Source organism: Aspergillus pseudonomiae (assembly GCF_009193645.1).
Source record: "Aspergillus pseudonomiae strain CBS 119388 unplaced genomic scaffold BDV37scaffold_33, whole genome shotgun sequence".
Classification (NCBI taxonomy): domain Eukaryota; kingdom Fungi; phylum Ascomycota; class Eurotiomycetes; order Eurotiales; family Aspergillaceae; genus Aspergillus; species Aspergillus pseudonomiae.
This window is the reverse complement of record NW_022476025.1, coordinates 80,101-94,047: the sequence shown is the minus strand read 5'-3', so window position 1 is coordinate 94,047 and position 13,947 is coordinate 80,101. Positions and strand designations below refer to the sequence as shown.

General features: G+C 51.9%; 4 protein-coding genes across 4 annotated transcripts; 2 read left to right on the top strand and 2 right to left on the bottom strand.

Moving 5' to 3' along the window:
* The first annotated feature begins 232 nt into the window (after nt 1–232).
* Nucleotides 233–2,202, top strand: BDV37DRAFT_118013 (MFS-type transporter sphD). The gene is made up of 2 exons (XM_032078528.1): nt 233–643; nt 706–2,202. Exons 1-2 carry the CDS (start codon nt 347–349, stop codon nt 2,155–2,157), a joined length of 1,749 nt encoding a protein of 582 aa, XP_031941385.1. The 5' UTR covers nt 233–346; the 3' UTR covers nt 2,158–2,202.
* Nucleotides 2,203–3,400, bottom strand: BDV37DRAFT_118014 (monooxygenase sphC). Its single transcript, XM_032078529.1, has one exon. The coding sequence runs from the start codon at nt 3,223–3,225 to the stop codon at nt 2,248–2,250; it is 978 nt and encodes a 325-aa protein (XP_031941384.1). The 5' UTR covers nt 3,226–3,400; the 3' UTR covers nt 2,203–2,247.
* Nucleotides 3,401–3,919: 519 nt separating this feature from the next.
* BDV37DRAFT_283111 (reducing polyketide synthase sphB) lies at nt 3,920–11,629 on the bottom strand (the record flags this gene model as incomplete). Its single annotated transcript, XM_032087219.1, has 4 exons — nt 3,920–5,728; nt 5,802–6,095; nt 6,183–10,902; nt 10,965–11,629. 4 exons carry the CDS (start codon nt 11,627–11,629, stop codon nt 3,920–3,922), a joined length of 7,488 nt encoding a protein of 2,495 aa, XP_031941383.1.
* Nucleotides 11,630–11,781: 152 nt separating this feature from the next.
* BDV37DRAFT_118021 (aminoacyl transferase sphA) lies at nt 11,782–13,658 on the top strand. Its single transcript, XM_032078530.1, has 3 exons — nt 11,782–12,831; nt 12,898–13,040; nt 13,095–13,658. The coding sequence occupies exons 1-3, from the start codon at nt 11,988–11,990 to the stop codon at nt 13,518–13,520; spliced, it is 1,413 nt and encodes a 470-aa protein (XP_031941382.1). The 5' UTR covers nt 11,782–11,987; the 3' UTR covers nt 13,521–13,658.
* The last annotated feature ends 289 nt before the right edge of the window (nt 13,659–13,947 follow it).

Sequence of the window (13,947 nt, the reverse complement as noted above, 5' to 3'; positions counted from 1 at the left end):
TCATCCCCATGACACGTGACTTCAAGGATCCTGCTGAGTCATGTCAACCACCGCGATGCGGAAGAATTTCTGATCCGGCATCCGCACGCTGAGAACAAAGGAGGTCACGCCCAGTCTAGCTTTTTTAGGCGGCTGACATTCCCATAGACTTTTTTTTTTTTTTTTTTTTTTTTTTTTTTTCCTTTTTTTTTTTTTTTTTTTTTTTTTTTTTTTTTTTCTCACCTTCAGCATATTCCTATGTTGACTACCCCTGTCAGCAGGTGTCACAATTTGAATTCGACTTTTGCGAGTGTGTCTCTGATCTTGAGCCCTAAGCCCGACGTGGCCTGGAAGTGATACACTTATCATGCCAAGAATGGGCCTGGCCCAGTTTGACGACAGAACGGGGGCCACCACCGAGACATCGACACCCGCAGTTCAACAAGAGTCAGATACGGCGCCCGTATCTGAAAAGCAAGCAAAGGTAGAGACTGAGACTGAGCCGAAGATAGGTGGGACGGAAATTCCTGTGGAGAGAAATGGCAACGATGATATCCAGCGGACCCCAAAGAAGTCACTGTCGTTTAAACTCGCTTTCATCGGCCTCGCTGCCAGCATGTTTGTGTTCCAGCTGGATGCCACGGCTCTCGGGATTGCCCTTCCGGTGAGTGATACCACCATTTCTCATCCGGTCCTGAATCGTGCCAAGACTAACCTCGTCCGTAGACCATAGCTGCTGATCTCCAGGGCGAGAGTTTAGAGTCCTTCTGGGCGAACTTGTCCTACACCCTATGTGGTCTTGTCATGCAGCCGGTGTGGGCTAGTATCTCCACCGCGTTCGGTCGGAAACCGCCTCTCTACGTATGCATGGCGTTGTTCTTCATCGGATCAATCGTCTTTGCCGTGGCCCAGAATATGAACACCATTATCGTCGGCCGTGTCCTTCAAGGGTTCGGTGGTGGTGGAATTGACGTGCTGGCAGAGGTGATTCTCGCAGATATGACGACGCTGCAGGAACGCGCAAAATACCTGGGCTTGATGGCGATTCCCATGGCGATTGGCAATATCATGGGGCCCACGGTTGGTGCACTGTTCGCGACCTATGCGAGCTGGAGATGGATTGGATGGATCAATTTGCCGTTTCTAGGGATCGGTACGCCGCTGGTGTTCTTCTTCCTCAAGCTACGACCAGTTCCCCTTGATGAATCGCTGGCCAAGAATTTGAACCGCCTCGATTGGATTGGTATGATGTTGGTCGTCATCGGCATCACGATCTTCGTTTTACCCCTCAGTTGGGCTGGCTCCTTATTTCCATGGGCTTCCTGGCAGACCCTCCTCCCAATGTTCTTAGGGGTGGCGGTACTGGTCATATTTGCTTTCTACGAAGCGAAACCCGAAGCCCCTATTGTGCCCCATCGACTCTTCCACTCGAAGACTGCAAACATGACGTTAGCCGGAGGCTTCCTCCATGGCGCGGTTCTGGTCTCGCTTTTGCAATACTTACCCTTGCTGTACCAAGCCGTACAACTCGAAACGGCCATTTTAGCAGCGGTCTCCCTACTACCCACCGTCATTATCAGTGTGGTAGTCGCAGCGGTCTCCATGATGCTGGTTCCATTGTTTGGTGGATATGTATGGATTCTAAGGCTGGCATGGATCATACTCACCCTGGGAACCGGTTTGCTGGCCCTGTTCGACGTAGGATCGTCGTCATCCATGCGTCTTGGACTTCCCATCCTCTGGGGAATGGGTATTTCCTTGCTGCGTCTCAATCTTCTTCCCATACAAGCCAGCGTCAAAAATGTCGACGACACAGGCCTAGCGATCGGACAATTGCTCACCATTCGCATGTTTGGAGGCCTTGTCGGCCTCACGATCTCTTCCACCATTTTCAACTCTGTCTTCGCGACAGGCATATCCTCCTCTACAATCCAACCTAGCGGCCCCCTGGCCCCTCTCGAGGACGTCGCCAATGCGGTTTCTTTCATTGAGAAGCTAAGATCACTAGATGTCCCTTCTGGAACGCTGGACCAGGTTCTGAAGATTTATCTCAAGTGTTTCCAGACAATCTTTTACACGATGACAGGGCTAAGTGGACTGGGATTGGTGACTTCGCTGTTTGTGGATGAGATCGATCTCAAGTCGCAGGACCTCGGAAATCAGCGCTTCGAGGAATAGTCCCGAAAACGCATCGGAACAGCGTTTGCAAACTGTCCAATATAATATATTATTCAAATAGATTGTACGGAGTAACTTTATATACAACTGTCAAACATTGTCATAATCAATTGTATCCCATTGTTTCGGCTGGTTGATCACATCCTGCAAGTCCTCCATAGCCCCCTGAAGATCATCCAAACCCAAGTGCAATGCCAATTCGATATAATCCTTGGTCCATAAGCCTGGCGAGCCTCGAGGGTACTGCGATCTAAACCCGACGAATCGCTGCGCACGCTTGGACAACTTCTTCACGGTTTCCAGCTTGATTATGAAAGGATGTGCTTCCGACGGAGTCAGGAAACTCGGGATGACCGTCAGCTGGATACATTTCCGTTCCATCTCCGTTTTGTTCTCGCCCATCGCATGGATGACTTTCCCTCCGATCAGTAGACAGTCACCCGTGTTCATCTCGGCTGGGATTGTCTGGTTCATGTTTCCGCGTTGGTCAAAGGGCCACTTGTTGCTCCCAGGGATGATGCGCGTGGCGCCATTCTCATCCCTGAAGTCGGAGAAGGCGAAGAGGAAGTTGATCTGTGGTTCGGTGCAATCAGGGCCGAGCTGGGCGTATGGTGGATAGGAGGTGAGATCGCGATGCAAGACCTGCCCGGGCTGCGGTCCGGAAGCATTGAGCGTTGTCGCCGCCGAGAGCCAGTAGTCTCCGTTATGCCCACCTTCGCTGAAGCAGCGCTTGCAGATGGCGTGGATGAAGTCATTTTCAAGAATCCGCTCTCGAAACGTGGCGCTGTGGTTGATGAGGTCGCCTGCACGCTTGGTTTTGGTGCCGTGGAAGGCTGCCAGGTCGGGATGGGGAACTCGGGAGCCTCGTTGGACGGAGCCGATGCGGGACTCGAGTTCTGTGGTGATCTGCTTCGCCTCCGCGGTGGTGAGCATGTTCTTCAGGATGACGCCGCCGCTTTCCTTCCAGTGTTTGAACACTTCATCCAACGGTGTATCGACGGTCACTTCCGCGAGCTTGAGTCCATTCGGTACGGCGACCTGTGGGACATCTGTTGGGACTCGCCACATTTCAAGTTCTTGGGGAGGGTTCGGAAGGATGTACTGATGGTAGAGACGATGGGGGTTGTGCACTTGACTTCGATATACTAGTCGCTTGCATACGAATTTATGAATAGGAGCTTCCAGAACATCATATGGGCTATTTCAGAGAAGATCTTACTCGCCAGCCTCGGATCCCGTCCACTGATGCCTCCGGGCTCCCGGATTCCGATAGCCCGCCTGATGCAGTCAGCATTTGCAGCATCTTCCGTTCTTTCTATCGGCCAATGTCATACGATTCAACTTGATCCCTTGCTTACAAAGAGTGTTTTGGGAACGATAGAAGCCTGGGTGCATCACACGCTACGGGAGGAGAGGCATGTGGCTTGCAAGACATGCCTTTTGTGTGCTATCCAATTATGCGAATTCTGGTCCCAGAGGGGCAAAGAAGATCACTCCCTTACTAAATTTTCATGCACGAAGGACCCTCAAAAACAACTATATATTTGGTATTTCTCACAATAAAAATGTACAGTCTGAGCGAGATACAAAGAATGTAGAGGAAGTGCCAATAGATGCGTTGAATACTTTAACCAATTCTCTGCGTGACTCTCTGGTAGAGCACAGGTAGAGATTACGCTGAAGAGGGCTGAAGCCGATATTGCAGCCAGTAGCAGAATGTCACAACATACACTTACCGAGTGCAATCTGTACGAGGAATCGCTTAGCTCTCGTTTTCGGTCGCGATTCTATAAACCTCATTTGCTGCATATTGACCAAGAATATCCAGAGAGCCAATACTCATCATCTCGAGCATGGGAAGATCAAAAGCGAAGACCTGCTTGATCCAAGCGCGCAATTCGAGAGCCACCAACGAGTCAAGGCCGAGATCGAGCAGTGGCCAGCTTGTATTGGGCTCCTCATTCGGTTTCAGCAACAGATCGAAGAGTCTCTTGCCGATCTCGACTGCAAAGAGCTTCGATGCTTCTGGCGACTTGAGAATAGACGGATCCGCTTTCGCATTGTTAAGATATGATCTCAGAATATCTGTCGAGGCTGCGGTTATGGCAACCGCAGAATTGTTATGATAGGAGGCCATGCGACGATCTTTCTTCCAGATCACGTAGTTACTGGGATCGTGCAATGGAATAAGTAAAGCAAGCCCGACGAGGAAGGTATTTTTGTGTACGAAATAAGACGTGTTCTTTGACTCGACGGCAAGAGCTTCCTCGACAGCTTGACCTGGGTTGTTATGGACCAACATGGATACTGACATTGCGTCAATAACTTCCTGCTCCAGTACAGGCTTGAAACCACTCCTGGACATTTTCCCCATCATTCCTTGGTGCTCTGAAATCCATCCAACGTCCTCGACAGCTCCCATATCAACTACAGAGGCCGCCAGGCCCAGCCCGTTACGGTATTGGGCAAACGCGTCTAGGAAGCTGTTTCCACTGGCGTAATTGGCTTGACCAGCTTGTCCAACGATACCTGAGACCGAGCTGAACATCACAAAGAAATCAAGATCGATCCCCGACTCCATAGAGGCATTGTGGAGGTTCCAGGTTCCCTGAACTTTGGGTGCCGTCGACGCCATCCAGTCGTCGAAGGTCATCCTAGTAAAGTTCTCGTTGGCGACGACCATTGACATCTGTACAATACCTTTGAGGGGATAGGTCGCTGCACCAATGGCCTTCTTGACATCCTCCAATTTCGTGGTATCTCCGCTCACAAGCTTGACGGCACAGCCCATGCTCTGGAGCTCAGCCACAAAATCATCATCTTTGGGCGTGAGGCCCGCGCTACGGGACATGTAGACGAGCTCACGGGCACCGTGATCGACCATCCAGGTAGATACAGCACGACCAATACCGCCAAGGCCACCAACCATGAGGTAAGAGCCCGACCCGTTGAATGAAATCGTCATAGCTCTCTTGGTGGTTTCCAATCCAAGCTGGGTTTCCCCTTGGGCTGCCTTGAACGAAACCCCAACACGGCCGATGTGTTGTCCCTTCTCCATAAATCGGAATGCATCTTGAGTCTGGGTTGCGGGAAAGATTGTCGTGGGTAGCGGGGATATATAGCCTTTGCTGTAGAAATCCAAGATGGAGAAAATCAAGGCTCTGGCGACATGGATTCTCTTCCAGAGTCCATCAATATCGACACAGCAATAATTGCGGTTTGCCAGGAATGGCTTCATGTCGAGCTTGCCATCCCCGATCAGATCTCGTTTTCCGATCTCGAGTAGAGTACCAAACTCAGCCACGCAGCTCCAGGTGGCGTGCAAGAGCTCGCCGGAGAGGGAGTTGAGGATGAAGTCCATGCCACGGCCGTCCGTTTCTCGCATGACACCATCCACAAATGACCTGTCGCGAGACTGGAAGATCCTGCTTCGCGGGATGTTGTAGTTCTCCATCAAGTACTTGACCTTTTCGTCGCTGCCAACCGTGACATACACTTCGGCCTCCAGCATTTGGGCCACCTGGATAGCTGCCAGGCCCACTCCACCACACGCGCTGTGGATTAAGACGGACTATGCAGGGGGGATTGATCAGTATATACAGCTACACGCTACACAATAACATCGGGTCTTCTGTGCCACTTACCTGGCCTTTTGTGACGCGTCCGACGTTGACCATGGAGTGAATCGCGGTGAAATATGGGATAAGCATCGTTCCAGCTTGATCGAAGGTTAGGCTGTCAGGGATACGCACGCAGACAGCAGCCAACGTCGTCGTATATGTCGAAAAGGCGTCTTTTCTGCAAAAGCAAACGACCCGATCGCCAACCTGAAGGTCGTCGGGGCTGACATCTGCTCCCACACGCGTGACGATGCCCGCAGCTTCGATTCCGAAGAGACGGACCGGCAGTTCAACAATGCCCAGTGCAACCAGAATATCCTAAGATCTCCTGTCAGTAACATGCTACGTAGCCGGGGAAAAGGACCTGGATTGACTTGCCCTAAAGTTCAGACCGGCGGAGTACACTTCGACCTCCACTTCGTCCTTTTCGAGATCCTTTCGTTCTTGGCGCGCATAGTGTAGACTGTTGACCCGCCCTGGCGTACGAACGTTCAGTGTGGCTATCTCGCTCGACTCTTCTGAAGCCAAGAGCTCATCGGCCAGGATGAATGGGTGGAAGCGTGCGACTTGAACCCGGTCATTGAAGATGGCCCATTCGTAGTCGGGGTTGAGTTCCTCATTAGGGTCATCTTGGCGAGCCTGGAACTTGGAAAGCACCTGGAGCAGTTGGTCGATGGACTTCAGGTTCTCAAAACTGTCGACCTGACAAGTCGCCAAATCGGCCAGCTGCTCCGTACGGATAGTTCTGGCGAGACCGAGAACTTGTGCATACCGTGGATCACAGCATCCTATGTCGATGAGATGAGTCGCCCAGAGCATGCCGGCGTCGCGTTCTTGAAGGCCGAGAAGGAAGGCCTTGAATGACAGGTAGCGTGCTTCATCGATCTCGTGGAAAAAGGGCTTCTCAATATCTAACAGCGAAATCACATCTTGTCCAGCCGGCGGATCATCTTCTAATCTGCACCTGGTGACCTGATAGCCCCCTTTTTCGAGCTGGCTCAGGATGTTTGTGACAGCAGGCACTTCCTCCTCGAAAAGAACTGTGACCTTCTTTATGGGCGTCTCGCGGACCTGCCTTACAACCCTAGTGACAGTAAGTTGGTGAGGCTCTTCTGAATCGAGAGCCACAGCCTCGATATCGCCAAAGCCTGCAGCAGAAAGCTTCGACTCCCACTCGTCTTGGCGCAGGTAGGCCGCCTCGATTGGCCCGTCGGCAGAGCCCGACCAGGAGGTCGGAAGCACACCGAGCAGATACTGGACCCATCTGGATGACGGGCAGAGCTCTTGCAGAAGCAATCTCCCATCGGAATGGAGGAGCTTCCTGATGTTGGTCAAGCTTTCCTGGACATTTTTGGTCTCGTGAAGAGCGTTGACGGCTATAATTAGATCGTACCCAGCGTCCTCAAATCCTTGTTCGAACGGATCCTGAGTGATGTCCAGGCTGGCGAACTCCATATTTGGGAATAGCTTCTCTTGCGTTGTAGCCACCACGTAGCCTGGGGCAGTCAAAGTGTACTTGGCACAGAGAATCTCACCGTCGGTGCGTGTCAATTCGGCGACGATGTCACGGTGCAACGACACGCCGTTTCCGGTTCCAATCTCTAGGATTCGGAGGTTGGGCTTGGAGTGGCTCAACTTTTGAATGAATTCCCTTCGGTCCAGCTGTCCAACAAATTCATGGACGTGCGTTAAAGCTCCCTCTGGGAAGACACTCTCTAGGATTTCGCCGGACAAGAGGGAATCCATCTGTAGGCAGACTTCACGCATGGCACTGGCGACTGGGGCTGCTGTAGTGTTTGCTAGCTGACTCATTATATTGTCAATCCGAGCGGAAATAGCCTCGTTGTCGAGGCCTGTCCAGGTCGAAGGTAATCTGAAAGGAATTGATCTGGATTGAGACCCGATCCAAGCTATGTACTTCTGCAGATGGGGCAGAATTGGATTACTTGTCGATTCTAAAAGACGGGATTGGGACAAGAGCAAGTAGATGTCCCCGAGCTCCTCCAGGAGACGCAAGTGGTCTGTTCGGCTTGCTGGTGCGCGGAAGAGGTCATGGACATCTAGGAAGTCAATATCGGGTCTCCACTCACACCTCGACGCGGCGTGTGTGTCCGCAACGTCCGTTGCACCAGCACCATCCGCAAGTGACATTCGAATACCAACGGCTTCAACGACTCTCGTGCCTCCAGATGTGCAAACGCCGTCTCCAACGACCGAAAAGTTGCTCGACAACTTAGCAGAAACGCTGGTGATCATATCCGAGGAGCACCTATAGACGGTGACTCTATCGATGCTGGTAGGGAGCCAGGTTTTGGTTTTGCGTCCGTAGCCCTTGACTGCAGCGGCACCCAGGATCTGCAGGGTCGCATCAAGGGCGGTGGGGTGGATGTAGTAGTTGGCTTTATCTCCCTGCCTTCCATTGCCAACATTACCAACAGCCCTCTGTTCTGAAGTTGAGGTCGTCATTGTCTCGAGTGTCTGGAATGATCCTCCCAGGTTGAGGCCACCTTTGCCCATCTTTTCATACCATTTCCTGACATTGAGCTTCCGGGGAAGGGCTGCAGGATCCGGGGCCTGTCCCGGCGCCGACGCTTGCGCGCAGACCTCCCCTGTACAGTGCTTCGTCCAATTGCGCCCGTTGTAAGCTGAGACGGTGAACTCCCACCATGCACTATTCAAAGAGTTCGTCAGGCGGTGCGGCCTGAAGCTGGCCATCATCTCTGTCGGCTTTCCCTCGTTGAGCACCAGCGCCGTGGTGACAATGATATTTCGAACGCTGAATCCCTCTTCAATATTAGTCAATTGTCTGATGGCCTCACCCGCCAGGGCAATGTAACCACAGAACGGGAAGACGATGTTCTCCCCGACCTTGTGGTCACGAATCCACGGCGTGTTTGTAACATGGAACATGTTACGCCAGACAGGCTCACTGTCACTGCTCTCAGCCACCCTAGCACCAAGAAGATCGTGGTATTGGAATTTGCGGTTGCGCCATTCCTTGCTGATACGAGATTCGTACCAGTAGCTCCCTTCATGGTTCCATGGGTATCGGGGAAGGTCCGAAAGACAGGAACCGGTGGGAAAGAGGGCCTCAAGGTTAACATTAACGTTAAGTGAGTGAAGGGCTCCAATGGCAGACAAAAAGGTTGCGGTGCAATCCTGGTTGCGCGCCATGACCGAGACATAGGGAGCTGGAGAAGAGGCGTGAGTGAATATTTGTCTCAGTGGACCTGCGAGAGCACCATGAGGCCCGACCTCAAGGAAGACTGCATTCTTTCCCACGTCATGTTTCAAAATGGCCGTGGCGGCCTCGCAGAACCGGACCGGCGATTCCAAATTGTCCCGCCAGTATTTTGAACGGATTTTGTCCTCGGGGCCCAAGATATTTCCGGTCACGCTGGAGAAGAAAAGCGCCGATGGTTGTCTTCCGACCACTTCCTCGCCGATCAAGGATAGGTAATCCTCGCCGATCTCTTTCATATGGAATGAATGATAGGCTTTGTCGACCTGGAGCTGTCTGGCCAGCGTTTGTGGCTGTGCCTCTTTGATAGCAGCAACAACAGATTTGACAGCCTCGACGTCGCCTGAGATTGTAACGCTCTTGGGTGAGTTGTCACAGGCAATCGTGACGTTCGGGACGAGGTACTTTTCTGTCTCCGCCCAACTCATTCCGATAGCTGCCATTGTCCCTTCTCTCTTCTGTCTACTTGTCACCGCTCCACGGTGGTGGGCAGCGGTGATGGCCTCTGCAGCCGTGAGAGCCCCTGCGGCGTATGCTGCAGCAATTTCGCCACTGGAATGGCCCACGACTGCGTCTGGACGAATTCCTGCGGACTTGAGAGTGTCGACCAGTGCAATCTGAATAGCAGTGCAAAGGGGTTGGGAGAACTCGGCCAATGACAGTCGGCTCTTTTTGCCTGGCTTTTTGAGCTCTGCTTCGATCGAGTACTCGGGCTTATCCCCAGTCATGGTCTGCAGGTGCTGATCGAGAGAGCGGATGCTAGACCTGAATACTTGATTCGACCGCAACAGCTCCCGTCCCATCTGGGGCCACTGTGCGCCCTGACCAGTGAAGACCATAACCACGCTCGGCGGTTTCGCAGACTTGGAGTTTACAGACTGTGAAACACTTTCAACCACTCCATTAGTGACAATAGCAAAAGCTCGATGGGGCAAGTGCTCCCTTCTCCTTGCCAACGTGTAGGCCAGGTCGCTGACCTTGTCCGGATTTTGTTCCACCCATCCCTTGTAGTTGTCAATCATCCTTGTGATTGACTTTGGCGAGTTGGCCGTGAACAACAGAAGGTGTGGTGTCTCCGGGGTTTCGTGAGCAGCAGCCGGGACGTTATAGGTAGCAGCAGATTCCAGGATGACATGGGCATTTGCGCCACCAATCCCAAATGAATTGACACTTACACGTTCGAGTCTGTCCTTCGGCCAAGGCAGTGGCTCGGTAGGAACTGTGAGCTTACTGTCCGCGAACGGAATGTTTGGATTGGGGCTTGTGAATTTGATGTTTGGCGGGATGATGCGATGCTCGAGTGCTTTCACCATCTTCAATAGAGATACAAGACCGGACGCAGCTTCTGTGTGTCCAAGGTTGGGCTTGACCGAGCCTATGTAGACGCCCTTGTCCCCAAAGACCCGGGCCACAGCTCTGGCCTCGATGGGGTCCCCAGTCGGCGTACCTGTCCCGTGGCATTCAACCATGGCGGTTTCCGCGTAGTCAGTAATACCTCCGAGTTCATATGCCCTCCTCATCAGAGCTTCCTGTGCGTCCGTGCTGGGCTGTGACAGTGTAGCGGTCTTTCCGTCTGCATTGTGGGATGTGGCTCTCACGACAGCACGAATTGGGTTGCCATCTCTCAACGCATCCGCCAACGGCTTGATGAAGATCGCCGTAACCGCCTCTCCACGGGCATACCCATTGGCGTCAGCCGAGAAGGTCTTGCACGAGCCGTCACTGGATAAAACTCCTTGCTCCTGCATCGCCATCGACATTCCTGGTGCAAGAATTAAATTAACACCACCCACCAAGGCGGATTCGCAGTCACCTCTGCTAATGGCAGTGCAGGCCTCATTCAGAGCTACCAGGGCGGATGAACAGGCCGTGCGGATCGTCATGCTATTCAGTAGTGTCAACACAGGGCTGTTATTTGGAAACAACTGTCGAATGAAAGATCATACCTTGGCCCTTGCAGGTCAAACTCATACGAGAGCCGATTGGCGACAACAAAGTCTCCCGAACCGGATATACGATGTATCCCCCATGGCTGAGTCTCCTTCCCAAACATCTCCAGCCAGTCTTCTCCGAAATTACCAATATACGTGCCTATAGTCTTGCCTCTCCAATTCGTCACGCCGGCATCTTCGAAGGCCTCGCGTGCGACCTCCAACATGAGCCTCTGCTGAGGGTCAGCTCGCTCTACCTCTGTTCGCGTCATGCTGAAGAAGGATGTATCCAACGCCCCGACGTCGACACTCTCGTCGAGGAAATATCCATACTCGGTTGAGACTGTCCCTGGCTTTTTTGTATCCGAGTAATATGAGTCGATGTTGTAGCGGGATTCAGGAACGCGACAACGACCATCTTTCTTTGCGAGGAGGAAATCCCAAAGCTCGTCGGGCGTCGTCAATCCTCCTGGGAGACGACAGGCCATACCACAGATGGCGATGGGAACATGACCACTGCCATGGACCCTATGGGCCGAAATACCATTTGTGCCGTTTGTGTGCACCCCGTTCGTGTGTACCCCATTCGTGTGTACCCCATTGGTGGGATGCCCGCTGGGAGTAGTAGCCCCATTCATGACCGTTAACCCCTGGCCATTGATGCCATTACTGTCGCCCATAGTCAGTGATGTGGATTCGAAATAAAACTTGGTTGTTTCGCTGTAACCTGGTGGGCCATCTCTACATTTGAGTTTTAAATGACAGTTAACATAGTTATGGTCAACCACGTTTCATGCATTTGCCATGTGCTCGGTTTCCCGTCCGCTCGCAGGCCGGAACCCGTTCTGGCGACGAGCCGCAGCATCTCGGGCCGGTTCGCCGATCGGGATCTAGATGATCTTTAAATGGGACTATGAAATGACGACTCAGGATATCGACTCGATGTACTCTTGAGCTTTCGTTCTTTCGTTCTTTCTTTCTTTGCTGGGTTACACTACGCTGGCCGTCGAAGCCTTCATCTTCCGCAACCTCATCACCATGGGATCTAACGGCAAAGTCGTCTCGGAGATGGTCTCCTGGATCAAGAGCCAGAAACTGGTCGCTCCCCGCATGAAAGATGCCCCCACATTCTACCGAAATCTCGAGGAGGCCTTAGATGTTCGACGGTCAACCCAATCTCTAATGACCCGCGGACAAAGCACATGGAAAACTGGAGATGCGATTGACTTCTGCTCCAATGATCTTCTCTCTCTCGGACTCACAGGAGAACTGCGAAGAGAGTTCCTAGCTGAGCTGGCCAGACACCCAGACTTCTCGCTGCATTCTGGGGGCTCCCGCGTTATGGGTGGCAACTACGACTATATCGAGGATGTCGAGCAGGAGATCGCCGACTTCCTCGGGGCAGAAACGGCTCTCATGTTTAACTCCGGGTCGAACGGAAACATTGCCATCTACACAGCTATCCCACGGCCTGGGGATGCCATTGTATACGATGAGCTAGTTCACTTCAGCACGCACACAGGCATGGCTGCCTCATTGGCTACGACCAAGGTTGCCTTCCGCCACAATGACCTTGACGCCTTTCGAGAGGCCATGTCCTCCACCATGGACTCTCAACCTATGCTTCAGGACGGTTCACGCTCGATCCTTGTGTCCGTAGAGTCGGTGTACAGCATGGATGGAGACGTTTGCCCTCTGGTGGAGATGCTCGAGATTGCTCGAGAAATCTGTCCCAAGGGGAACTTTGCTTTCATTGCGGACGAGGCTCATGCCACTGGAGTCGTGGGTCCTAAAGGTGTCGGTCTCGTCAAGCATCTGGGTCTAGAAAATGAGGTTGCAATTCGACTGAATACCTGCGGCAAGGCCTTGGCCTGTACTGGATGTAAGTTCAATAGACCTGGCTGTAGCCCCTTGCTCAAGCGGTATAACTGACGCATTATTTTGAAAGCTGTGGTTCTTGGAAATGCCACGGTCCGAAACATGATGCTGAACTATGCTGGGTCCCTGGTGAACACCACATCCCCATCCTTCCCGTCGGTTGCAGTCATTCGCTCAGCCTATAACCTGATGAGGACTGGTGCCACGCAGAAGGTATGCAACGATCCGCTGAAGGGTCTGAAGAATTGACAATAACACAAACCATAGGCTCAAGACAACATACAACATCTCGTCAAGTACTTCTTCAAGTCCATCACCTCCAGCGACATCTGGGACGAAGCCACCGATATGGGTATCTTGTCTATCCCCGTGGCCGAGGACTATGAGGAGCTGGACTTTGTGACGCATATTGTGCCAATCTGGACCCGGCAGAAGTACAACTGGTGGCTCTTTTTCCACCTGCAACTGGCGAAAATTGCGGTCGTTCCCATTGACTATCCCCAGGTTCCCAAAGGCAAATCACGAGTCAGGGTCATGATCCATGCTGGAAATACGGAGCAAGAGGTGGATTATCTGGTGGCGACGCTTTGCGACTTTGCAAAGGAGATGATCGATATCGAGGAGGGTGGCGAAAAGGGCAAGATACCAAAAGCCGCGCAAGAGATTTACGCGTTGATGGCCGCTCACACTTGAAACTGAGCGTGTGGCATATTCCAGTTCAAAATGGAGGATCCACGGATATCTGTAACTTAGGCCCAAGCAGGTATGGTCCTGCTTAATCAGTTACCGCTTTATCTAATTAGGCCTAGTCGGCAGGTTGGCAGGTTGAACCCCCTGTATTGTCATTTATCTTTACAATAGATTTACAAGCACCATTACATCACTTTTCTATATGTGGATATATCTATATTTATATTTAGATAGATTTGTATATATCTTAAGTGTGTAAATTATTTATAACCAGGTCTAAAAATAGCTAGAGTGTCTGAGGTCCTGATTTTCTAAATGTTCTGCAAGATGCAGTATATATCTCTATCCACAGATGCAGAATATAATATATAATGGGCATAAATCTAATACATTAAATTTCCTTCTTAATAAATCCGATAGATATCTATGT

Excerpts from the sequence above, each read along its gene's own strand:
- BDV37DRAFT_118021 (XM_032078530.1), top strand. The coding sequence starts at position 11,988 with ATGGGATCTAACGGCAAAGTCGTCTCGGAGATGGTCTCCTGGATCAAG. Across the intron at positions 12,832-12,897 it reads GGCCTTGGCCTGTACTGGAT|CTGTGGTTCTTGGAAATGCC; the intron begins GTAAGTTCAATA and ends TTATTTTGAAAG. Across the intron at positions 13,041-13,094 it reads GGACTGGTGCCACGCAGAAG|GCTCAAGACAACATACAACA; the intron begins GTATGCAACGAT and ends CACAAACCATAG.
- BDV37DRAFT_118013 (XM_032078528.1), top strand. The coding sequence starts at position 347 with ATGCCAAGAATGGGCCTGGCCCAGTTTGACGACAGAACGGGGGCCACC. Across the intron at positions 644-705 it reads CTCTCGGGATTGCCCTTCCG|ACCATAGCTGCTGATCTCCA; the intron begins GTGAGTGATACC and ends CCTCGTCCGTAG.
- BDV37DRAFT_118014 (XM_032078529.1), bottom strand. The coding sequence starts at position 3,225 with ATGTGGCGAGTCCCAACAGATGTCCCACAGGTCGCCGTACCGAATGGA.